This window comes from Mustela erminea, chromosome 6 (genome assembly GCF_009829155.1).
Source record: "Mustela erminea isolate mMusErm1 chromosome 6, mMusErm1.Pri, whole genome shotgun sequence".
NCBI classification, from domain to species: Eukaryota; Metazoa; Chordata; class Mammalia; order Carnivora; family Mustelidae; genus Mustela; species Mustela erminea.
Window position 1 is genome coordinate 121650826 of NC_045619.1, and position 26422 is coordinate 121677247.

General features: G+C 38.2%; 2 protein-coding genes and 1 pseudogene across 6 annotated transcripts in view; 2 read left to right on the plus strand and 1 right to left on the minus strand.

The window, feature by feature from the left end:
- Positions 1–54: 54 nt before the first annotated feature.
- Positions 55–24407, minus strand: LOC116594297 (sec-independent protein translocase protein TatB-like). The gene is made up of 2 exons (XM_032349531.1): positions 23288–24407; positions 55–131 (listed from the first exon to the last, which is right to left on the minus strand). The coding sequence occupies exon 1, from the start codon at positions 24325–24327 to the stop codon at positions 23944–23946; it is 384 nt and encodes a 127-aa protein (XP_032205422.1). The 5' UTR covers positions 24328–24407; the 3' UTR covers positions 55–131; positions 23288–23943.
- STAM (signal transducing adaptor molecule) overlaps positions 66–26422 on the plus strand; it is a 116832-nt gene continuing 90475 nt past the window's right edge. For 3 of the 5 annotated variants that reach the window (XM_032349525.1, XM_032349521.1, XM_032349528.1), the window contains exon 1: positions 24200–24437. Coding sequence is in view for 1 of the 5 variants with exons in the window: in XM_032349521.1 (XP_032205412.1) it covers positions 24398–24437 (40 nt within the window). In the remaining 4 variants the exon portion in view is untranslated. Of the gene's footprint in view, positions 156–5057; positions 5260–19656; positions 19806–22826; positions 23084–24199; positions 24438–26422 lie in introns of those variants that run through there. The other 2 variants (XM_032349522.1, XM_032349523.1) reach the window with 2 other exon arrangements.
- LOC116594539 lies at positions 20234–20400 on the plus strand (annotated as a pseudogene).

The window sequence follows — 26422 nt, forward strand, 5'->3', positions numbered from 1 at the left end:
TTTACCGGGCAGCGGGGCGTTACCGGAGGACTACGGCGGAACAGCCTCACTTGCGCGGATTCCCCCGGAGCCAGCGTTCTAGAGGCATCGTTGACTGCAGTGCAGCGTAGTGTCTGGATGTTAGAGGGAAGCTGGAGAAAAGAGGACATGACAAGGTACCAAAGGACAAAAGTTTGAGCAGATGTAGGCAAGCTACAAATAAAGGCTGACAAGAACCCTTTCCTCCGCAGGATCGCACTGTTCTCCACTCTACCCCTTTCCTTGTGTATCTTCCTTCAAATACCCATGCTTTCTCCTGACAGCTCTCTCCTCTTTCCCCTTAGAGCACACAGCTGGGAAGACAGGCTCCGGAGTCAGATTACTGAAATTCAAACCCCAAACTCCTGGCTCCACCACAGTTAAGAGTAGCTTGTGAACTTGGGCACCCAAACTTCTCTTTTGCCTCAGTTTCCTCAGTGGGAATAATTTAGAAACCTATATCTTGGGGTTGTCGTGAGATACAAGTCTCACACTTAAAAATCACCCATATAAATCACCCACACTTAAATCACCCAAATAAATGCCTAAGGGTCTGAAGCAGTTTGAGTCCCCCCAAATTAGCGTATTAGCACCGTTCTGGTGACTCAGATCTCCCCTGATCCTTAGAAAAGAAATTCTTTTTATTTTATTTTATTTTATTTTATTTTATTTTATTCTATTTATTTGACAGAGAGAGATCACAAGTAGGCAGAGAGGCATGCCGAGGGAGAGGGAAGCAGGCTCCCCGTTGAGCAGAGAGCCTGATGCGGGGCTCCATCCCACGACCCTGGGATCACGACCTGAGCCGAAGGCAGAGGATTAACCCACGCAGCTACCCAGTTGCCCCCCTTAGAAAAGAAATTCTGCTTCGGCCTGTGGAAGCTACCTGTTTGTTAGGCTGTGCTCCTGGAAACTAAGCCTGGCCCTGTACAGGGGGCGACCACCAAAAGACCACACGGTCGGAGTCCAGTAGCTCCACAGGGTATGGATTCACGTGGGAGAAGTCACCAACCAGAAGAAAGGACTCATCCCTCCATTGTGATCTGGGCTCTGGGCTCCTGATCCAGGAGGCACTACCGGCCTGCTTGGGAAACTTAGATAATTTTGAGAAAGACATCCCAGTTGGGGGGGTGGGGTGGGGAGGGTAGGCTAAGATGTGCCTGGGGAAGAAATAATGGCCAGAAATGTTTAAATTTGAAGGAAACTATGAACGACTATTCTTTAAGACATTTAATTTGGAATGGAAGAAGTAAAACTATTTGCAAATGACAACGCTATAATAATTAGAGAAGCCTAAGGACTCTGTTAAAAAGCTACTGGAACACAAATTGTTTTCTACAGAAAAGAAAACTAGAGAGTGAAATTTAAAATAAAACCAAAGAATGCTCATCGGCATCCAGAAACATGAAATATATAAGGATAAATTTAACAAAAAGTGTAAGACCTGTACACTGAAAACCATAAGTCACTGTCAAGAGAAATCAGACTTAAATTAATGGCTATCCATCGGAAGCCATTGGAATTGGAAGTTGAACTGGAAGATGATATGGTTAAAATGTCAGTTCTCCCCAAATGCCAGCAGAATATATATTGTTTTCATTTGACAGCTATCTCTAAAATTTATACAGAAATGTTTAAGAAGAACAAAGTTGAGAGACATACTTGTTTTCAAGACAGTGTAAAAAACTGCAGTGTACAAGACAGTGTGGTAAGCATAAGGATAGACAAATCAATAAGAGGGAATAGAGTCCAGGACCATATATATATATATATATATATATATATATATATATATATATATTCAGCTGATTTTCAACAAAGATGACTTGGTATGTCTTTTCAATAAATAGAGCTGAAATAACTGGATATACACATGAAAAAATAAATAAATAAAACTTGACCCTTATCTCACACCATACACTAAGTATTAATTTGATATGGATCATAGACCTAAATATAAAACTAAAAGTATAAAACTTTTATTTAAAAAGTATAAAATAGAAAACAGAACCACTGTGACCTTGGGGAAGGCAAAGTTTTCTTAGAACCAATAATAAAAATTGATCATAAAGGAAAAGACAGAACATCATTGAAACATAAAACTTCTGGGGGCGCCTGGGTGGCTCAGTGGATTAAGCCGCTGCCTTCGGCTCAGGTCATGATCTCAGGGTCCTGGGATTGAGCCCCGCATCGGGCTCTTTGCTCAGCGGGAGCCTGCTTCTCTCTCTCTCTCTGCCTGACTCTCCGCCTACTTGTGATTTCTCTCTCTGTCAAATAAATAAATAAATAAATAAATAAAAAGAAACATAAAACTTCTGTAATTCCAAAGACAACATTTAAAAGGTGATTTTCTCAATACATGGATCTGACAAGGAACACATATACAGAATATATAAAGATTCTTTACAACTCAATAATACAACAACCTAATTTTTTTAAATGAGCAAAAGATTTTAATAAACTCTTTGCAAAGAATACATAGAAATAACATTTGCATATGCAAAGATATCCAATCTTATTAGTCTTTAGGGAAAATGCAAATCAAACCTGCTGTGAGATAGCACTACATCTAATATTTTAAATGTTGGCAAGGATGTGGAGCAATTGACATTCTCCTATATGGCTAAAGAGAATAACACTTTGGAAAACAGTTTGGTAATTTCTTTAAAAGGTCAACATTCCCTTGTTTACTATATGACCCAACAAATTCATTACTAGTTATTTACCCAAGAGAACAAAAAGAGGTCCACACAGATTTGGACATAAACTTTCAGGGCAGCTTTATTCAGAGTAACCTCTAACTGAAAATAATCCATGCATCCATCAATATGCAGAGTAAAATAAACTTGAAAAGTGGATCACAAAGTGCTATGAAAGTTAAAGACCTGTCAAAAAATATGACTTGTTTGGGAGATCAGAAAAGGCTTTGTGTCTACAGCCATACTGCCCTGAACACACCCAATCTCGTCTGATCTCAGAAAAGGCTTTGTGCAAGAAATCACCCTTGAATACTTGATTCCAACAGACAGGTTGCAAGAGGCAAGCTGAGGGCTCACCATGAACATGCAGGCAGGACAAACCACAAGCCTCAGGAAAAGTGAATTGTGCAGTTTGACTAAATCTTAAAATGATCAGGAGAAGGATAGAATAGAAACATTGAGGACCACTCTATTTTAAAAGGCAGCAGTGAGGGGCGCCTGGGTGGTTCAGTGGGTTAAGCCGCTGCTTTCGGCTCAGGTCATAATCTCAGGGTCCTGGGATTGAGTCCTGCATCGGGCTCTCTACTCAGCAGGGAGCCTGCTTCCCTCTCTCTCTCTGCCTGCCTCTCCCTCTACTTGTTATTTCTCTCTGTCAAATAAATAAATAAAATCTTAAAAAAATAAAAATAAAAAATAAAAGGCAGCAGTGAACTTCTGAAGACTTGGGTGAAGGAAAATCAAGTTAAAGAAACCTCTTTTCAAAGATGAATTAGGCAACAGGAAATGACATCAATTGTCTTCTAGGAGAGAAGTAAGAAAGGCCAGAATTAGGTTGATGGTCAGCATGAACAAGGGAATGAATGAGATCTCTTGAAACACAACAGAATCAAAGAAAGGGTTCTGTTTATTTGCTTAATGAAAGTGCCATAAAATACTGAAAGATTGACTGTCTAAGTGAAATAGGCTATTTATGAAGCAAAATCCCTCTGACTGTGGAAAGGTAAGAGATTAAGAAGATAGACGGAGGAATTAGTTTTCATAAAAAGAAAAGACACTTCTTTCTCAGATAAGAATGAAGGATATGGAGGTAGTGATAGTTTGAGGTAGGGAACAGAAAGTTGAGGTAGGGAACCTAATTCAAAGTGAGGTGTCTTGACAACAAAGAAACTTTGAAGTAGCATTTTTACATATAACTTTGACTTCTCAAAACATCTTTTATTTTATCAATCAGTGGAGAGTAATCCTTGCATTTAAGATAAAAACTGATTACTCAGCTTGACTTCTGAATTTTCTATTATAACCTGAGCCTAAGGGAGCTGATCAAACATCATCTTTTAGTAGGTACCTGTCACTAAAATACTGTGATCCAACAAGCAGGTCTGTTCAATTGTCCGTAAACTTATCTGGGGAACCTTTAATCCAAATCCTGCATTCTTTTCATCCTACCAAACTGCTATTTTCCCTTTTTTCTGTTTGTGTAAATCTCATTCACCCTCCAAGGCTACATATAATACCAGTTCTTTCAAGTGGCTTTCCCTGCCACTTCAACTTTTAATGGACCCTTATTCTTCCCCAGATAAAATCGTTTGTACTAATAATGTGTCAGTCATTTTAGCAGCTAATTATATATTGTCTTCTGTTTTTACCTATGCTTGTATATGTTTTGTCTGGGGGAAAGAATGGGAATTTTAACAATGTATTTGTAAGTATCACAGAATGACTACGAGAGGAAAGAAAGTGAGTAGATTCAGGAGGAGAGTATTTATAAAGGACAATGCAAGTGAGTAGTGGAAGTATAGTTAAAAACAAACACAAAGAAAAAGAATGAGAACTGAAATGTGAAGACTGAGAAACCTCTTCAACACGGAGGCATTACTGTAGAAAATGATAAATTGAACACTGTAGCTTGGAAGAAAACTGGAGTTAATTTGATTTTTTTTTATTGATGTCTTATCTAGAGCTTATCTAGAATGTCCTCTAAAACAGAATTGATCATACAGACTTAGTTCTAGGCCATCAGCTGAAAAAGTCAAATCTTCTTAAGTAAAATCCTTTAATTCTATAGGTGTTTTTTATTTATTTACTATAAAGGAGAACTTCATTCCTGAAGAACTAGTTCATACCTTACAAAAGTGATAAAGAAAATGAAACTAAACACATATGCTATCATAAACATTAATTATGTTGGACTAAATATAAAAAATAGTATTTTAATTGCTCCTTTTAGAAACATTTTCTATATGGACACAGATATAGTACAGGGAACTTAGAATGAAGGTGACTTTTTTTCTTCCTATCAATGTCCCTACAGCAAGCATATACATTTTTCATTGTTCCCAGAAATGAACTACTTTCAAAACTGGAGTCACCTGTTTTAAAAATCTGTGGCTTATTTTAATATGCATGAAAGCCTCTGGAAAGTCTTTGAACGTGTGAAGACTGAAGTGGAGCAGATTCCTTGGTGAGGATCTTTTCAAAAGTCCTTTGGTATATACCAGCTGCAGACTGAGTCAGAGGAGTCATCATAAACTCAGACCAGATGGTGAGTGTTGCTGATCTAGTTACCTATTGTTTGGCAGTTATTAAGTTAAAGAAAACATATGATCTTTATAATAGGAAAGGAGGCAAAAAAAATGGGATTGACAAGCTGAAGTATAACAAATGAAGGGAGTTTATATTTATTATAAAACTGTGGTTTGTTGTGAAAAGGCTATTTATAAACCATGGCAGTAGACAGATTGGCCCAATCTGCTCAAAAAAGATGTTAAACCAAGAAGGAGCTCTTCCAGAATTATCTGTTAGGAGAGGCTGGGGCAATCTGGTTTTTGGGGAATGGGTTGAGACCTTGGTTTTCAAACACTTTTGCCTTCACTCATATTTTAAATGATTATATAAAATTTTTTCATCAAAACTAAAGTGTGAAGAATAAATTTCTGGCAATTTTAATTTCTTTATTGAGGTCTAATTAATGTACAATAATCTGTTCATATATAAAGTGTACCATTTGGTAAGTATTGACATATATGTACATCAATGAAACTATCACTGCCCTCAAAATAATAAAATAGCCTATCAACCCCACCCTCCAGTTTCCTCATACTTCTTGTGATCCCCAGGGAATTCATCTAGGCCTGAAATTAATTTTGTTGAAGGTTCTTAATAAGAAATTACATTTCTTTAGTAGAAATAGGTCCATTGAAGTTAACTATTTCTTTTTGGGCTTTAGTAATTTTGTGCCTTGAAAGGAATTCCTCTAAGTTATTCAATTTATGAGTTTAAAGTTGGTCATAATATTCCCTTTTTATGTTTTTAATATCTATAATGGTCCCTTTCCTCATTCCTGAAGTTGGTAATTAGTATCTTTTCTATTTTTCTCATCATTCTGACTATAGTTTTATCAATTTTATCTCCTCAAAAACCTTATAGTTTTATTTTCCCTATTGTTTTCCTGCTTTCATTTCTTTTTCTCTTTAATGTTTAATCACTTATTTTCTTCTGCTTATTTTAGGTTTCATTTAGCATTTTTTTCTAGATTTTTAAAATGAAAGCCGAGATAACTGATGAGACCTTTCTTCTTTTCTAGTGTATATGTTATCATTATATTATAAATATCCCTCCAAATACTGCTTTAACTGCTTTCCACAAAGTCTGATGTTTTCATTTTCATTATATCAAAACAGTCACTAATTTCCATTTTTATTTCTCCTTTGACCAACCGTTATTTAGAAGTGTGTTAGTTTTCAAATACTTGGTGACTTTTAAGTTTTCTTCTATTATTTATTTTTAATTTTATTCCAATGTGGTCAGAGAACATATTTTGTATGACTTGAATCCTTTAAAATTGAGATTTGTTTTTATATGTCATGAGCACTTTGTTTTTATATGTCAATACAATATGTATTGAGTTCTCATTAGTTGTAGTGTTCTATCAATTTCAATTAAGTCAAGTTAGTTAATAGTATTGTTCAAGTCTTCTAGAGCCTTACTGATTTTATCTATTTGTTCTTTCACTTTTTTTTTTAAATTTTATTTTTTATAAACATATATTTTTATCCCCAGGGGTACAGGTCTGTGAATCACCAGGTTTACACACTTCACAGCACTCACCAAAGCACATACCCTCCCCAATGTCCATAATCCCACCCCCTTCTCCCAAACCCCCTCCCTCCAGCAACCCTCAGTTTGTTTTGTGAGATTAAGAGTCACTTATGGTTTGTCTCCCTCCCAATCCCATCTTGTTTCATTGATTCTTCTCCTACCCACTTAAGCCCCCATGTTGCATCACCACTTCCTCATATCAGGGAGATCATATGATAGTTGTCTTTCTCTGCTTGACTTATTTCACTAAGCATGATACGCTCTAGTTCCATCCATGTTGTCGCAAATGGCAAGATTTCATTTCTTTTGATGGCTGCATAGTATTCCATTGTGTATATATACCACATCTTCTTGATCCATTCATCTGTTGATGGACATCTAGGTTCTTTCCATACTTTGGCTATTGTGGACATTGCTGCTATAAACATTCAGGTGCACGTGCCCCTTTGGATCACTACGTTTGTATCTTTAGGGTAAATACCCAATAGTGCAATTGCTGGGTCATAGGGCAGTTCTATTTTCAACATTTTGAGGAACCTCCATGCTGCTTTCCAGAGTGGCTGCACCAGCTTGCATTCCCACCAACAGTGTAGGAGGGTTCCCCTTTCTCCGCATCCTCGCCAGCATCTGTCATTTCCTGACTTGTTGATTTTAGCCATTCTGACTGGTGTGAGGTGATATCTCATTGTGGTTTTGATTTGTATTTCCCTGATGCCGAGTGATATGGAGCACTTTTTCATGTGTCTGTTGGCCATCTGGATGTCTTCTTTGCAGAAATGTCTGTTCATGTCCTCTGCCCATTTCTTGATTGGATTATTTGTTCTTTGGGTGTTGAGTTTGCTAAGTTCTTTATAGATTCTGGACACTAGTCCTTTATCTGATATGTCGTTTGCAAATATCTTCTCCCATTCTGTCAGTTATCTTTTGATTTTGTTAACTGTTTCCTTTGCTGTGCAAAAGCTTTTGATCTTGATGAAGTCCCAATAGTTCATTTTTGCTCTTGCTTCCCTTGCCTTTGGCGTTGTTCCTAGGAAGATGTTGCTGCGGCTGAGGTCGAAGAGGTTGTTGCCTGTGTTCTCCTCAAGGATTTTGATGGATTCCTTTCGCACATTGAGGTCCTTCATCCATTTTGAGTCTATTTTTGTGTGTGGTGTAAGGAAATGGCCCAATTTCATTTTTCTGCATGTGGCTGTCCAATGTTCCCAGCACCATTTATTGAAGAGGCTGTCTTTTTTCCATTGGACATTCTTTCCTGATTTGTCGAAGATTAGTTGACTGTAGAGTTGAGGGTCTATTTCTGGGCTCTCTATTCTGTTCCATTGATCTATGTGTCTGTTTTTGTGCCAGTACCATGCTGTCTTGATGATGACAGCTTTGTAATAGAGCTGGAAGTCCGGAATTGTGATGCCACCAACGTTGGCTTTCTTTTTCAATATCCCTTTGGCTATTCGAGGTCTTTTCTGGTTCCATATAAATTTTAGAATTATTTGTTCCATTTCTTTGAAAAAGATGGATGGTACTTTGATAGGAATTGCATTAAATGTGTAGATTGCTTTAGGTAGCATAGACATTTTCACAATATTTATTCTTCCAATCCAGGAGCATGGAACATTTTTCCATTTCTTTGTGTCTTCCTCAATTTCTTTCATGAGTACTTTATAGTTTTCTGAGTATAGATTCTGTGCCTCTTTGGTTAGGTTTATTCCTAGGTATCTTATGGTTTTGGGTCCAATTGTAAATGGGATTGACTCCTTAATTTCTCTTTCTTCTGTCTTGCTGTTGGTGTAGAGAAATGCAACTGATTTCTGTGCATTGATTTTATATCCTGACACTTTACTGAATTCCTGTATAAGTTCTAGCAGTTTTGGAGTGGAGTCTTTTGGGTTTTCCACATATAGTATCATATCATCTGCGAAGAGTGATAATTTGACTTCTTCTTTGCTGATTTGGATGCCTTTAATTTCCTTTTGTTGTCTGATTGCTGAGGCTAGGACCTCTAGTACTATGTTGAATAGCAGTGGTGATAATGGACATCCCTGCCGTGTTCCTGACCTTAGCAGAAAAGCTTTCAGTTTTTCTCCATTGAGAATGATATTTGCGGTGGGTTTTTCATAGATGGCTTTGATGATATTGAGGTATGTGCCCTCTATCCCTACACTTTGAAGAGTTTTGATCAGGAAGGGATGCTGTACTTTGTCAAATGCTTTTTCAGCATCTATTGAGAGTATCATATGGTTCTTGTTCTTTCTTTTATTGATGTGTTGTATCACATTGACTGATTTGCGGATGTTGAACCAACCTTGCAGCCCTGGAATAAATCCCACTTGGTCGTGGTGAATAATCCTTTTAATGTACTGTTGAATCCTATTGGCTAGTATTTTGTTGAGTATTTTCGCATCTGTGTTCATCAAGGATATTGGTTTATAGCTCTCTTTTTTGATGGGATCCTTGTCTGGTTTGGGGATCAAGGTGATGCTGGCCTCATAAAATGAGTTTGGAAGTTTTCCTTCCATTTCTATTTTTTGGAACAGTTTCAGGAGAATAGGAATTAGTTCTTCTTTAAATGTTTGATAGAATTCCCCCGGGAAGCCATCTGGCCCTGGGCTTTTGTTTGGAGATTTTTAATGACTGTTTCAATCTCCTTACTGGTTATGGGTCTGTTCAGGCTTTCTACTTCTTCCTGGTTCAGTTGTGGTAGTTTATATGTTTCTAGGAATGCATCCATTTCTTCCAGATTGTCAAATTTGTTGGCGTAGAGTTGCTCATAGTATGTTCTTATAATAGTTTGTATTTCTTTGGTGTTAGTTGTGATCTCTCCTCTTTCATTCATGATTTTATTTATTTGGGTCCTTTCTCTTTTCTTTTTGATAAGTCTGGCCAGGGGTTTATCAATTTTATTAATTCTTTCAAAGAACCAGCTCCTAGTTTCGTTGATTTGTTCTATTGTTTTTTTGGTTTCTATTTCATTGATATCTGCTCTGATCTTTATGATTTCTCTTCTCCTGCTGGGATTAGGGTTTCTTTCTTGTTCTTTCTCCAGCTCCTTTAGGTGTAGGGTTAGGTTGTGTACCTGAGACCTTTCTTGTTTCTTGAGAAAGGCTTGTACCGCTATATATTTTCCTCTCAGGACTGCCTTTGTTGTGTCCCACAGATTTTGAACTGTCGTATTTTCATTGTCATTTGTTTCCATGATTTTTTTCAATTCTTCTTTAATTTCCCGGTTGACCCATTCATTCTTTAGAAGGATGCTGTTTAGTCTCCATGTATTTGGGTTCTTTCCAAACTTCCTTTTGTGGTTGAGTTCTAGCTTTAGAGCATTGTGGTCTGAAAATATGCAGGGAATGATCCCAATCTTTTGATACCGGTTGAGTCCTGATTTAGGACCGAGGATGTGATCTATTCTGGAGAATGTTCCATGTGCACTAGAGAAGAATGTGTATTCTGTTGCTTTGGGATGAAATGTTCTGAATATATCTGTGATGTCCATCTGGTCCAGTGTGTCGTTTAAGGCCTTTATTTCCTTGCTGATCTTTTGCTTGGATGATCTGTCCATTTCAGTGAGGGGAGTGTTGAAGTCCCCTACTATTATTGTATTATTGTTGATGTGTTTCTTTGATTTTGTTATTAATTGGTTTATATAGTTGGCTGCTCCCACGTTGGGGGCATAGATATTTAAAATTGTTAAATCTTCTTGTTGGACAGACCCTTTGAGAATGATATAGTGTCCTTCCTCATCTCTTATTATAGTCTTTGGCTTAAAATCTAATTGATCTGATATAAGGATTGCCACTCCTGCTTTCTTCTGATGTCCATTAGCATGGTAAATTCTTTTCCACCCCCTCACTTTAAATCTGGAGGTGTCTTCGGGCTTAAAATGAGTTTCTTGGAGGCAACATATAGATGGGTTTTGTTTTTTTATCCATTCTGATACCCTGTGTCTTTTGACAGGGGCATTTAGCCCATTAACATTCAGGGTAACTATTGAGAGATATGAATTTAGTGCCATTGTATTGCCTGTAAGGTGACTGTTACTGTATATGGTCTCTGTTCCTTTCTGATCTACCACTTGTAGGCTCTCTCTTTGCTTAGAGGACCCCTTTCAATATTTCCTGTAGAGTTGGTGTTTGCAAATTCTTTCAGTTTTTGTTTGTCCTGGAAGCTTTTAATCTCTCCTTCTATTTTCAATGATAGCCTAGCTGGATATAGTATTCTTGGCTGCATGTTTTTCTCGTTTAGTGCTCTGAAAATATCATGCCAGCTCTTTCTGGCCTGCCAGGTCTCTGTGCATAAGTCAGCTGCCAATCTAATATTTTTACCATTGTATGTTACAGACTTCTTTTCCCGGGCTGCTTTCAGGATTTTCTCTTTGTCACTGAGACTTGTAAATTTTACTATTAGGTGACGGGGTGTGGGCCTATTCTTATTGATTTTGAGGGGCGTTCTCTGAACCTCCTGAATTTTGATGCTCGTTCCCTTTGCCATATGGGGGAAATTCTCCCCAATAATTCTCTCCAGTATACCTTCTGCTCCCCTCTCTCTTTCTTCTTCTTCTGGAATCCCAATTATTCTAATGTTGTTTCGTCTTATGGTGTCACTTATCTCTCGAATTCTCCCCTCGTGGTCCAGTAGCTGTTTGTCCCTCTTTTGCTCAGCTTCTTTATTCTCTGTCATTTGGTCTTCTATATCACTAATTCTTTCTTCTGCCTCATTTATCCTAGCAGTGAGAGCCTCCATTTTTGATTGCACCTCATTAATAGCTTTTTTTATTTCAACTTGGTTAGATTTTAGTTCTTTTATTTCTCCAGAAAGGGCTTTTATATCTCTCGAGAGGGTTTCTCTAATATCTTCCATGCCTTTTTCGAGCCCAGCTAGAACCTTGAGAATTGTCATTCTGAACTCTAGATCTGACATATTACCAATGTCTGTATTGATTAGGTCCCTAGCCTTCGGTACTGCCTCTTGTTCTTTTTTTTGTGTTGAGTTTTTCCATCTTGTCATTTTGTCCAGATAAGAGTATATGAAGGAGCAAGTAAAATACTAAAAGGGTGGCAACAACCCCAGGAAAATATGCTTTAACCAAATTAGAAGAGATCCCAAATCGTGAGGGGGGAGAAAGGGGATAAAAAGAGGTTCAAAAAGGAAGAAAGGAAAAAAAAGAAAAGAAAAGAATTTAAAAAAAGAAAACAAATAAGAAAAATATAAAAAAGAAAAAATATATATATATTGAATAAACTAGTTAAAAAACGTTAAAAAAGAAAAAGATAAAAGTTAAAAAAAAAATTTACCAGAAGGCGAGAAAAAAAAAATGAAAAAGAAAAAAATTAAATTAACTGCAAGATTAAAAAAAATCACAGGGAAAAAGCCATGAGTTCCATGCTTTGCTTTCTCCTCCTCTGGAATTCTGCTGCTCTCCTTGGTATTGAAACCGCACTCCTTGGTAGGTGAACTTGGTCTCGGCTGGATTTCTTGTTGATCTTCTGGGGGAGGGGCCTGGTGTAGTGATTCTCAAGTGTCTTTGCCCCAGGCGGAATTACACCGCCCTTACCCGGGGCCGGGGTGAGTAATCCGCTCTGGTTTGCTTTCCGGAGCTTTTGTTCCCTGAGCGCTTTCCGTAGAGTTCCGGAGGATGGGAATACAAATGGCGGCCTCCTGGTCTCTGGCCCGGAGGAGCCGAGAGCCCAGGGCCCCACTCCTCAGTGCGCCCTCAGAGAACAGTGCCCAGTTACTCCCGTCTGCCTGACCTCCGGCAGCGCTCCGAGCTCACCGAGCCTGCGACCGGTTCAAGGTAACACCGAGCTGTGAGCTTACTGTCGGCTCTGTCTCTGTAGCCGGCTTTCCCGTTCCAATACCTGCAAGCTCTGCGACACTCAGACACCCCCGATCCTTCTGTGACCCTGCGGGACCTGAGGCCACGCTGACCCCACGTGGGCTTCGCCCCGGTTTAGCCTCTGGAGCGATGTCCTTCAGCAGAACAGACTTTTAAAAGTCCTGATTTTGTGTGCCGTTGCTCCGCCGCTTGCCGGGAGCCGGCCCCTCCCCCTGGGGTCTATCTTCCCGTCGCTTTGGATTCACTTCTCCGCCGGTCCTACCTTTCAGAAAGTGGTTGTTTTTCTGTTTCCAGAATTGCTGTTCTTCTCTTCGATCTGCCGATGGATTTTCAGGTGTTTGCAATCTTTAGATAAGCTATCTAGCTGATCTCCGGCTAGCTGAAGCAGTCTCAGCCTGCTACTTCTCCGCCATCTTGACTCCTCCCCTCTGTTCTTTCACTTTTAAACAGGGAAGGGGCGCCTGGGTGGCTCAGTGGGTTAAGCCTCTGCATTCCGCTCAGGTCATAATTCCAGAGTCCTGGGATCAAGCCCCGCATCGGGCTCTCTGCTCAGCAGGTAGCCTGCTTCTTCCTCTCTCTCTGCCTGCCTCTCTGCCTACTTGTGATCTGTCAAATAAATAAACAAAATTAAAAAAAAAATTCCCTCTCCCTCTCTCTCCTCTGGCACATGACTGTGCTCTCTCTTTAAAAAAAAAAAAAAAAAAAAAAAAAAAAAACAGAACAAAAACAGGGAATTGAAATTTTGAACTGTAATTGTGGAATTGTTGATTTTTCCTTGAAGTTCCATCAGGTTTTAATTTATGTTCTCTGAACTTCTGTTATTATATGCAAAACCATAGAGGTCATGTTCTCTTATTTAACCCCTTTTCATTATAAAGTGACATTCTGTATCTCTGGTGATATTCCCTGAGCTGAAACCTACTTTGTCTGATATTAATATAGATATTTCAGCTTTTTTTGATTAGTGTTAGCATGGCATATCTTTATATACCATGATGTAGTCTTATGTATAGAGATTTCTTAGAGATAGCTTGCTAATTTTGTATTGGATGTCAGACACTATATATTTTATCTTCTCAACTGATGGATATTTTTTTGTGTTCCAGCATGTTTCGGGTACTCTTTCTTACAAACTTTTTCAGCCTGGGTTCCTCTGGACTCCCAGTTTTGTTTCCCCATCCTAAGGAAACTGACATTGTATGTGATGGCTGAGAAATCTATCCAGGCAGTAAGCTAGGGCAATCATAAGGCTAATGTCATTTGTGTCCCATCTCTCAGTGATCATTGTCCTTTGTTGTCAGATGTCTAGTGCCACAAGAACTGTTGTTCATATATTTTGTCTAGTTGTCCAGTTGTTTTAGGCAGGAGGATAAATCTAGCCTACGTTACTCCATTTAGACCGAAGGGAAGCCTGGAACCAATACCTTTTTATTTTTTTTTTCTTGTCTGTAGTACTATATATTAATATTTATCTGTAGTGTGAAATGGACACACGTGTTGCTGTTTATCATGGAAACACCATTTTCCTTCACCATTGGGTAAGATGTTAGCTCTAAGTTTTTTGAAGATGCTTTTTGTCAGGTTGAGAGTTTTCTTCTAGTCTTAGTTTGCACAGTTTTTATCACAAAGGTTTTTGAATTTTCTCAAATATTTTTCCGCAACTATTGAGATTATCATATGGTTTTTCTCTTACATTCTGTCAAAATAGTGAACTGTGTTGATTTTTTTTTAAAGATTTTATTTATTTATTTGACAGAGATTACAAGTAGGCAGAGAGAGAGAGGAGGAAGCAGGCTCCCTGCTGAGCAGAGAGCCCGATGCGGGACTCGATCCCAGGACCCTGAGATCATGACCTGAGCTGAAGGCAGCGGCTTAACCCACTGAGCCACCCAGGCGCCCTGAACTGTGTTGATTTTTAAATGCTAACGTAACTTTGTATTCCTAGGATAACTCTACTTGGTCATGATGCATTTTTGTTTTTATATATTGCCGTAAGTCTCTATTTTTAAAGGATTATTATATTTATGTTTATGAAGGATATTGTTTGAAGTTTTCTTCTATGTTCTTTGATTTGACTTTGCTATCAGGGTAATATTGGTCTCATAAAATAAGCAGGAAATTTTTTCTTCATGGTTTATTTTCTAAAAGATTTCATATAGGTTTGATATTATTTCTTCCTCACAAGATTGATGAATTAGAAATAACTATTGAACTCCTAGGCTTGGAGACTTTTATAGAGTGTTTTTAATGAAGAATTTAATTTCTGTTATTGATATATATCTTTTCAGTTTTTCCGTTTCTTATTGATCCAGTTGTGGCCATTTGTATCTTTCAAGAGTTTTTTTTTTTTTCCCCCCCACTTCACCTATGTTCTCAAATTTATTGGCATAGAGTTTAAGAATATTCCTTTATGAATGTTTTAATTTAGTATCATTTAACTCCTATGTTTTAATTACAAGATACGTAGTCATGTTGCTTCTTTCATTCCTTACACTGGTAATTTGTGTGTTCTCTTTTAATCTAAGTAGAGTTTTACCCATTTTATTAATCTTTTTAGAGGATTAAATTTGGTTTTGTTGATTTTCCCTTTGTGTTTTATTTCATTGATTTCTGTTGTCTTTATTATGTCTTTTTTCTACTTATTTTCAATTCTTTTTTTCTTTAACATTTTATTTATTTATCTGAGAGAGGAGAGAGAAAGTACTAGCAGGGGGAGATGCAAAGGGAGATGGAGAAACCGGTTCCCTGCTCAGCAGGGAGCTTGATGCAGGGCTCAATCCCAGGACCCTGAGATCATGACCTAAGTTGAAGGCAAATGCTTAACCAATTGAGCCACCCAGGTGCCCTTGAATTCTTTTTTTATCTTAAAGGATTCATGTTAGATTTTTCTTTCCTATTATCTAATGGTTGAAATATTCCTCTAGGCGACATAACTGCATTGCACAAATTTTGATGTGTTGTTTTCACTTTCATCCAGTTCAAAATATTTTTTGATTTTTCTTTGACACATAAGTTATTTATAACTGCATGGGTCAATCTTTACGTAAGTTGCAGTTTTCCAGATAACTTTCTCTTATATTCCTAAATTAATTCTGTTTTTGTCAAGGAACAAAATCTATATGATTTTATACTTTAAATTATATGGAGTCATTTTAAGGTCCAGCATATTGTCTTTTTCTTAATGTTCTGTGTCCCTTTCAAAAAAATGCATGACTGGCAGGGACATTATAATTGTTAGGTAAGTCAAGTTAATCGATAGAGTTGACTCTTCTAAGTATTACTGATTTTGTATTTGTTCTATCTTTACTTGAGAAAAGAATGTTGAAATAGGCAATACAGGGACCCCTGGGTGGTACAGTTGGTTAAGCATCCAACTCTTTGTGCTCAGATCATAATCTCAGGGTCATGAGATCAAGCCCTGAATTAGCTCAGAGCTCAGTGAGGAGTCTGCTGAAGTTTCTCTCTTCCTTTCTCCCTGACCTGTGCTCATGCTCTCCCTTAAATAAATCTTTAAAAAAAGATAGACAACACAAACTATGGATGAATCAATTTTTTCCTTTTTGTATCCTTTTTTAAAAGTTCCGTTATTAGGTTGATACATATTTAATATTTCCTGATTAGTTGATCCCTTCATTACTATGAATTGTTATTCATTATCCTTGGAAAGTTTCCTTTTTTCAATTTATTTGGTTTGATATTAATATAACCAGAACATTCTTTGGTATTTTCAAGATAGACCTTTTTTTTAAAATTAAAATTTTTTTTTTCCAAATATACCTTTTTCCTTTTATACTTTTAATGTAACTTTGAATTTTATTTTTATTTTTTAAAACAAGTTTCTTATATAATACATCATCTAGCTGGATCTTGCTTTTTTAAAATGCAGTCTAACAATCTCTACCTTTTGCTTTTTTAAAGACTTTATTGACTTATTTAACAGAGAGAGAGATCACAAGTAGGCAGAGAGGCAGGCAGAGAGAGGAGGGGAAAGCAGGCTCCCTGCTGTGCAGAGAGTCAGATGTGGGGCTTGATCTCAGGTTAGGACCCTGATCATGACCTGAGCCAAAGGTAGAGGCTTAACCCTCTGAGCCACCCAGATGCCCCAAGGATGACTCTATCTTTTAATTGGAATGTGTAGATTTTTGTATTTAATGTAGTTATTAATATAGTTGTATTTAAATCTACTATTTGTCCCATTTTTTTCTTCTTTTACTGCCTTTTAAAAAATTATTTGAATTTTTTAAAAAGTTTCACTTATTTCCACCATTGTTCTATCTATACCCCTTTGCTTGATTTTCTTTGGGGGTGCTAAGGCTCCAGGGCTTATGTTATGCAATTTGAACTTAACACAATTTCTTTTCAAATCATATTTATACCATTTTATATATAATGTAAGGAATCCTCCAGCCCTACATTTCTATTTTAGTCCTGTCATCTTTTGTGCTATTTTCCTTTTATTTCTACCTATGTTATCAACTCCAATGTATACAGTTGATATTTTTGTTTTTAAATTTTAAATATTAAATATTCTTACAATTTAAAATATTTTTTTAAATAAATTTAGTAATAGAAATGTCTTCTATATTTATTCACACATGAACATTCTGATGTTCTTCAATGTCTATGTAAAGATCTATATCATAGATACCACTTTCCTTTGCCTAAAATTATTTTTATTTGTATGTTTTAACATCTTTTATTGTGTAGATCTGCTGGTGATGAATTTTTTTTTTGTAAATATTTATTTCACCTTTGGTTTTGTAAAATATTTTTGCTGATAGAGAATTCTAGGTTGACATTTTTAAAATTCAGGACTTTAAAGGTAATGTTTCAGTTTTTTTGTTTGTTTTTATCTCACATAGTTTTATTAGAAGTCTATTTTAATTCTTTGTTCCTATTTGTCTTTATGTTTTCCAAATGCCTTTAAGATTTTGTGTTTATCACTGATTTTCAGCAATTTGTTCATGCTGTGCCTTAGTGGATGTTTTATTGTTGTTAGTTATGATTGGGATTCACTTATACTCTCAGATCTGTGGAAATTTTCATTACATTTAGGGAAAATTTGTTACTAAATTTTTTTCTTTTCTATTTTTCTTGCTACGAAACTCTACACATTATATTGTTTCATATTTTATTATAGGTCATCGAACACTTTTTTGTCTTCCGTGTTTCAATCTGTATAATTTCTGTTGCTGTATCTTCCAGTTGCTCTATCTTTTCTTCTGCAGCATCCAAACTGTTAATCCTATTTAGTGAGTTTCATGTTAGGTATTAGATTAGCTGTAGAATTTCCATTTGATTCTTTTGATTTTATTTTCTCTCTTCATTATGTACATCTTTGTAAATCCTTAACTTTATTCACCATGGCTATAATAGTTCTTTAAACATTTCTGTGTTCAATCATTTTTTAAATTTCTGGATATTCCTATGGACTGCGTGTCCTACTAGTAACCGGTCATATTTTCTTGGGCTTTCATGTGTTCAGTAACTTTTTATTGGAGTCTAGCCATTTTACATTTTTGAATGTTATATTTAAATGTTGAATTTGTTGTATTTAAGTTTCATACTTTGTTTTAACCTCCATTTAAGTTATGTCGATTTTTTTTGAGAGGTACTTTTTAAGCTTTTTTGGAACAGACCTAGAGTAGTCTTCTCTTTCGGGCTACTCCCGACATCTAAGACATTACCTTTTGGGGGGTTATTTATTAACCGCCCAATATATTCAGTTAGGTTTCTTCCCTCTGGCTTTGAGAACTCAAATGATTCCTGGACTTGTATGAACTCTTGGGATTTTTCAGATTTTGGTTCCATGGAAATAGCTCTTTCCTTGAAAGTTCATTACCTAGACTTGTAGAACTCTACCTGACCCATGACTAGATTAGCATTCAACCATAGTCTCAAGGGAACTCCTATACAGATTTCCGGAGCTCTTTCTCTACAGAGCACCCTCCTAGTATTCTGTCTTCCAAATTCATACCCCTTAGTCTATTCAAACTAATTTTTCTCTCCTTAATATAGTAAGACCATTTGGTTCCTTTTGAGTTTCCCCTATCTATAGCATAGTCCAGAAACTGACTCCAGGCAGAAAGCTATGTCAATCATAGGACTCATGCATGTTTTCTTTCTCCTTGGGATTACAATCTTTTGTCCCATGTTTGAAATCAATTCATATATTTTGTTCAGTGTTCTTTTTTTTTTTTTTAAAGATTTTATTTATTTATTTGACAGAGACAGATCACAAGTAGGCAGAGAGGCAGGCAGAGAGAGAGAGAGGAGGAAGCAGGCTCCCTGCCGAGCAGAGAGCCCGACGCGGAACTCGATCCCAGGACCCCGAGATCATGACCTGAGCCAAAGGCAGCGGCCTAATCCACTGAGCCACTCAGGCGCCCCAATGTTCAGTGTTCTTTTTGGTTATAGCAAAAAGATAAGTCTAGATCCTGTTAAACTGCCTCATGGATGATAAGTATGTCATTGGAAATATACTACTTTAATCATGACATATTTTATTTATTTACTACATTTAATAAATATTTATGGGACATCTACTGTGGAAATCTAGAGATAAGTGAGTCACAGACTAAAGCTATACAAACAAGTAAAAAAAATTACATTATTGTGGTTGCTTTCAAATATAGTTCCCCAATTCTTTAATATTCCTTTCATTAAGAATTGGGTTTTCTGGGGCACCTGGGTGGCTCAGTGGGTTAAGCCGCTACCTTTGGCTCAGGTCATGATCTCAGGGTCCTGGGATCGAGTCCCGCATCGGGCTCTCTGCTCCGCAGGGAGTCTACTTCCCTCTCCCTCTCTCTCTGCCTGCCTCTCCATCTACTTGTGATCTCTCTCTGTCAAATAAATAAATAAAATCTTAAAAAAAAAAAAAGAGAGAATTGGGTTTTCTTTCCTTTCCCCTTGAGTGTACACACTGTGACTGCTTGTCCAATAGAATATGACTAAATGATGCTGTGCCCATTTCCTATCTCCTAGGAAACTAACAGTTTCCTTTTCCTGTTTTAGGAAAACCAGCAGCTTCCTTTTCCTGTCTCTTGGAATGCTCAGTCCAATATGCTGGGAGAAACCAAGCAGACACATAGGAGATCCCTTATAGTTGTTATAGCTGACAGCTCCAGTGACCTAGCCAACTGCCAGCATCAACTGCTAGACATGTAAGTGCAAAAGTTTTCAAACAATTGCCAACCCTTAGGTGTAGAGTCATTCCAACCTTTGAGGCACCTCTGCTGAGATCATGTGGAAGAGAAGCAATCTGTGCCTGCAAAGCTCTCACTAAATTTCTGGTGAGTAATCAAAGAATGATTATTGTTGCCTTTAGGCAAGTTTGGAGGGGTTTCTATATAGTAAAAGACACCTGGAACAAATATAGTACCACTAAGTGCTGTCATGCTGTCACAGAGGTGGCCAATAATCAACGAATTAACATATTTAGTATATGTCTATTACAGAGCAGGTACTGAGTGAGAAAAGGCTTTTGGGAAATGAAATCTGAGTAGAGGTTTACAGAAAGTATACCAGAGAAGGAAAGGCAGAAAAAGTTGCTTATTTGAAGATATGTAAACCATGGAGCATCAGAAATGTTAGCTTTGCGCAGTGGCAGTATCGTAGCCAATGAGGTTTATCCGAGGCGCGATTATTGCTGATAGAAATGTTAGAGACTACGAGAAAAGGTTGAAGAGATGAGGTACTAGGGGCCAGTTCAGTAAGGATATAATTACTAAATTATCAGAATTTAATCCTAAAGTTAGGAGACTACTCTGCACACTCGTAATCATGTAATTACTTTAATTAGTTACTTAATGACTGTATTCCCCACAGGATATATTCCAAAAAAGGTCATCTCATAGAGCATTTATCCTTATGTTATTCCAGCATACAGAATGGTACATGGCTTACATAAGGAATTAATAAATATGTACTGAATGACTGGGTTATTGAAGAACCATGTGAGAATTTTATAGGAATGAGGCAATCAAATTTGTGTATTAGAAAAATCATTCCAGGCACCTGGGTGGCACAGTCGGTTCAGCGACTGCCTTCAGCTCAGGCCATGATCCCAGGTTCCTGGGACTGACCCCTGCATTGGGCTCCCAGCTCAGTGGAGAACCTGCTTCTCCCTCTCCCTCTGCCTGTTGCTCTACTTGTGCTGTCTCTGTTTCTCTCTATTTTAAATAAATAAAAATCTTAAAAAAGAAAAGAAAAGATATCATTCCAGCAGGGGTTTGGAGAACGGTTTGGAGATAGGTAGTTGTTAGTCAACTCTGCTGTCCTAAGAAATGATCATAGATTAGGAAGCTTAAAAAACAGAAATTTGTTTTTGGAAACTTGAAGTCTGAGATCAGGCTGTCAGCATGATCAGGCTCTGGTGAGAACTCTATTCCTGGCTTCCCTTCTGTGTCCTCACAAGGCAAAGAGAGCAAGTTCCCTGGTGTCTATTCTTAAAAGGGCACTAATCCCATCATGAGAGCTCCACTCTCAAGATTTCATCTAAATATAATTACTGAATTTTCTACCAAAGGCTCCGTCTCCAAATACCATCAGATTTCAGGGTAGGGTTTTACTGTGAATTTGGGTGTGATGCAAATCAGTCCATAGCAGTAAGAAAGGAGAAAGAAACCTAGTAGGAGGTGAATGTAATATTTCATCTAAGAGATGATGAGGGTGTGAACTAGTATGAATAATGTTCCTGGGATATTTCTTTTTCTAAACTTTAAAACTACGGATTTTTTCCTGGAAAAACTCCATTTGCACATTGCTATCTTTTTTAATGTAGAATTTTAAAAATCAAACAAAAAAAGGGGATTTAACATTTTAAAATTAACCACAGAATTTAGTAAACATATATTATAGAAATGTTTTACTGTGAAATTGACATATAGTCTCTACAGTTTAAAAGCACTGGTAATCTTAGGGGTGCCTGGGTGGCTCAGTCTCAGGTCATGATCCTGGAGTCCCTTGATCAAGCCCACATTGGGCTCCCTGCTTGGGGGGAGTGTGCTTCTTCCTCTGCCCCTCACCCAGCTGTTGTGCTCTCTCTTATTCTCTCTCTCAAATAAACAAATAAAAATGTTAAAAAAAAAAACTTTGGTAATCTTAAAAGTACAACTCCCACAGTTTGTGTTTTAAAAGATTATAACAGAAACTTAACCTCAAAATACAAACCCATTTCACTTCTCATATTTTGCTTTTATGTTAAACAATAATATTAAAATTTCTACATTTAAGAATTATTATTATTTATAGTATATTAACCATAAAGGCCCCCAATAGCTAAAGTACTTCTTTTAGGTTAAAAGACATGGATAATGCTACCAAGACTAATTCCTTCACTGTTCTCATTGCTTTTGCATATTGATGATCAAGGCTAAAACGATTTGATCACTGGCTTACTGCTGGCAATAGAATAATTCAGTTTCCTTACTAAAGCACAAATCATATTCAAACGCATTTTTATAAATATTTGGCTTTGATCCAGGATGATTATGATAATGTGCCCCAGACACTGCTCAAAAACTTAAGACAGACAAGTTGTCACTTGATTCTGTCAGACCAGTCATCAAGAATTTTTGAGAGAGAATGTTCTGCTTCTCATATCAACAGTGATGTTTTAGGATTTTATACCTGCCATAATGAAACACAAACAAACTTTTGGCATTGGCTCCTTAAAATGTTAAGAACTGGTGATACTAACATATCACATTTTCTACATTGTTGTGTTTTAACTATGCTTCTGAAATAAACATAGGCTCATTATTCAGGTATCTGGAAAATATAAAATGCATAAAGAACAAAAAGTCATCCCAAATTTTACCACTCAGAGATAAACGTCATAATGTTCTCATGTATTTCCTTTCAGACTTTAAAAATCAGGGGTATTTTGTAATTTTACATGTTTTTGTTACCTGCTTTTAAAAACTTAGTATTTAGATGTCTTTCTACAAAAATACAGATCTATATAATCACCTCTAACAGCTGTGGAGTTTTTACATTGTGTGTACTATAATTTACTAATTTATAAGGATTTATAATGATTAATTATAATAACCAATATTAATTATAACGATTTCTTACACTTATTTGGTGCTTACTATAAATTTAGGGCTTAAAGCCTCAAGGGTTTGGTTTGTATTTATCCATTTGATCCTCACAACCCTATTATTATTTGTTTCTCACAGATGAAAAATTGAGGAACCAAGAAGTGATTTCTACCACCTCTTAATATTGGACATTTTAGTGGCTAACAATGCTGTGATATTATAAACAACGTTGCCACGAAGGTCATTGTTCATGTTCTTAAAGAATGTCTTTATGATAAATTCCAAAAAGCAGAACTGCTGGGTCTAAAGGGGTCTACGTTTCTAAAAGTTTTTTGTAACAGACTCTCAGATATTTCCTTCAGGGGGACTACATTGTTTACACTTCATTCAACAACGTGAGTATAGATTCTCCGTATCTCATTTCAATCCCCGTCGGGCAAAAAGGTATCTGAATGCTACTTTAATTTACATAAAAACGAGATTTCATTTTTAATGATTTCTGTAAGCATTCTTTGTATATACTAACCCTGTCGCTGACAAGTGGTAAATATTTGTTCACATGCTACATTTGTAAGTGCTCTAATTCAGGTGTAACTTACAGGATTCCAGTTTATGTGCAAGGTGCTGTTACTTTGTTCCAAGTGGGACACAGAACCTCGAGGTGCTCCTTAAAAATGCCACATGACGTAGGCACAATTTGTTAGGTATTTACACATAAAATCACTAAGTGAACATTCTAAGTGGTTAGGAATCCCTCATCAGTTTCTAGCTCCATTTGCAGTCTTGTTTTGGTGTTTTTGCTCGGTCTTGCGGGGGCGGGGGCTCTCGTTGGCATTCTTGGGGTGTGAAACTTAATTTTCCAAACATCGCAACTGCTTAGTGACTGCACAGTTAGTCAGTAGTGCCAACGCCCAGCTAGAAGTGCTTTCGACAGAGATTCAGAAGCCAGAGGCGTTCAGGGACTCTCGGGAAGGTGCCAGCGTTACCTCAGCCTCTCCGAGGGAGCCGCGCGCCCTGACACTCCCCGCTTTAAGGATTCGGGCCAATCGGTTCGGCTCACATGACTTCATCCAAACAAGTTTCCTGTCATCCCAGGCAACAACTGAACCCACGGCTTTTTAACTTAGATGACCCCCAATAAAGGAGTTTCCATCCCCTCTCAACAGAGACTATAAAATTCTGACAGGCGACCGACCGAGGGGCGAGCACCGGGTCTCATTCAACGCTCACGCGACCCTTTTTCTTAGTCTCTGATTCACTCCGGGGCTCGGTAGTCGGCTTCGGCGCGCCTGGAGGACCTCGTCCTCCGGAGACCCCTGGCCAAAGTCAAAGCAGAAAACGCAGGCATTACTCCCACCCTCCGGTATGACCAGTCAGAAGGGGAGTCAGGCAGAGAGGGCGCTTTAGTGGGCCCTGTTTTGGCGGGGCAGGTGCCGGGCAGGTTTTGAGCAGGCAGCGCCGAGGCCGTCTCAGTTCCCGACAGGCTCCTCGCGGGGGGCCTTGTCTGCGCCTTCGCTGTTGCCGCCGCCGCCGTCGCCGCTGCCGCTGCCGCGGTTGCTGGGGGCTCGGTGAGAGGTGGAGCTGTCGCCTGCCTTGGAGAGTCCGTCTGTATTGCTGTTTTTGCCTGAGGAGTCTTCATTCCTCCGTCGCTCCCTGACTCCCGTGGTGTCGAGGGGGAATCCCTGCGGACCCCGGGGCACGCAGCGGAGATGCCTCTTTTTGCCACCAATCCCTTCGATCAAGATGTTGGTAAGTGCTTTTGCCGCTCCCTGTCCAGCCTGAGCCGGAGTGCAAGCCCACCCTGCCCTCTCTCTGCTGCGTTCCTGTCCCCCTGGCCGGGGCTGAATGCTTCCCTTTTCCTGAGGCTCCTTCCTGAAGAGTTTGGAGGAGGTTGGGGGCTTGGCTCATCTTTAAAAAAAAAAAAAAAAAAAAAGGAATGGGACTCAGAGAGCCTGTGAAGTGGGCCTTAGACTAGGACTGTGGGTTTCGAAAGAATTGCTTTAGAGGGTTGGTGTGAGGGCCTTGGAGGAACAGCTGGTGTAGCGTCTGGTGCTGGGACAGTGCTTCTGGAAGAAGGGAGTTGAGAGAGCTGAGCAGTATGTCACCTAGGGTAGGATTATAAGCCCTCCAATAAAGTGTTTCCCTGGATGGATTTAAACGTTTGGACCTAGGAGAATGCTTTAGATTAGCTTCCTTAGGGGATTTTAACGTCCTTTTTTTTTTTTTTTCTTTCTTTCTTTTTTTGTAATTGTAACGGGAGGAGAGAGCTTCTGGCTAAGGATAGACTCTCAAAAACGTTGGGAGAGATGCAAATGGAATACTTGGCAACAACCGAAACCGAATTCAGGACCTGAGCCATTGTGCTGCGTTCTTTAGACTATGTCTCAGTACTTTAAGAAGTGTGGAAGAGGACCTTAAATCTGAAAATGCTGATTTATTTTGATTTTGAAACACCTTTTTGGTCTGTTTTTCTGTTTTCTGAATCATTGGTTTTGGGGATTGAGTATACCAATTCAACAGGTTAGCTCTCCCCCTCCTCCCTGGGGGTCTGAGGATAATAATGACAAGACTTTGAGTTTCCAGGAGAAGAATTTTGAGGTGATTTGAATGCACTTAGGAACTACTTTGGCACACAAGTATGGAATGAAAGCAAGCCAAATACCATGGCTGATTACTGTGGTAAAGAAATACAAAGACATCCTTAGGGAATTGCTTTTTGTTATTTTGTGTAATTTAATTACAAATAGCAGGTTTTGATTTTTGCTTTTTTTTTTTTTTTAAAGATTTCATTTATTTATTTAACAGAGATCACAAGTAAGCAGAGAAGTAGGCAGAGAGAGAGGAGGAAGCAGGCTCCCTGCTGAGCAGAGAGCCCAACTTGGGGCTCGATCCCAGGACCCTGGGATCATGACCCGAGCTGAAGGCAGAGGCTTTAACCCACCGAGCTACCCAGGTGCCCCTGATTTTTGTTTTTTAACTCTTCCTTTAGAGCATGTCATTGAGGCTTGGAGGTTTGGGTTAAGAGTAAGAAGAGGGTTCAGTCCCATCTTGGCCACGGCCTAGCTCATAGTGAAATCACGGACAAGTCACTGAAGCTCTTTGAGTCCCAGAGTATTCATCTTTAGAGAGTGGAAAAGCACATTATGTTTGTGATTCAGTGAAATAACATGTGTAAAGGGCCCACTACAGTGCCTTTATATAGTAGTCACCTATTAAATGATCGCTATTTTTGATTCCAGTTTGTATGCCTGGCCTGAATCAGCAGTGGCTGGAACTTTAGAGATAGCCAACAATACTTAATAAACAATTGGAAACTTGCATTTAATTCAGTAAGCACTTAGCACGCAGTACAGATGGTCCCCAACTCACAATAGTTCAACTTAACGAATTTTCAACTTTAGTATGGTGCGAAAGGGATATGCATTCAGTAGAAACTGTACTTTGCATTTTGAATTTGGATCTTTTCCTGGGAAAGCCATATGCGGTCGGTATGATCGTCTCTCAGGATACTAGGCAGCGGCACCCACCTGCAGCTCGCCATCAGCCACGCAACCACGAGGGTAAACGACCAATATCCTTAGACCATTCTGCATCCATACAACCATTCTTTTTTTCTTCTTTTTCAGTATGGTATGCAATAAATTATATGAAATATAAAAAATGGGCTTTACGTTAGATGGTTTAGCCTGACTATAGGCTAAAGTAAGTTTTCTGAGCACACTTAAGGTAGGCTG

What these genes read in the sequence shown, in the direction of transcription:
- LOC116594297 (XM_032349531.1), bottom strand. Translation starts at nt 24,327, where the DNA reads ATGAAGACTCCTCAGGCAAAAACAGCAATACAGACGGACTCTCCAAGG.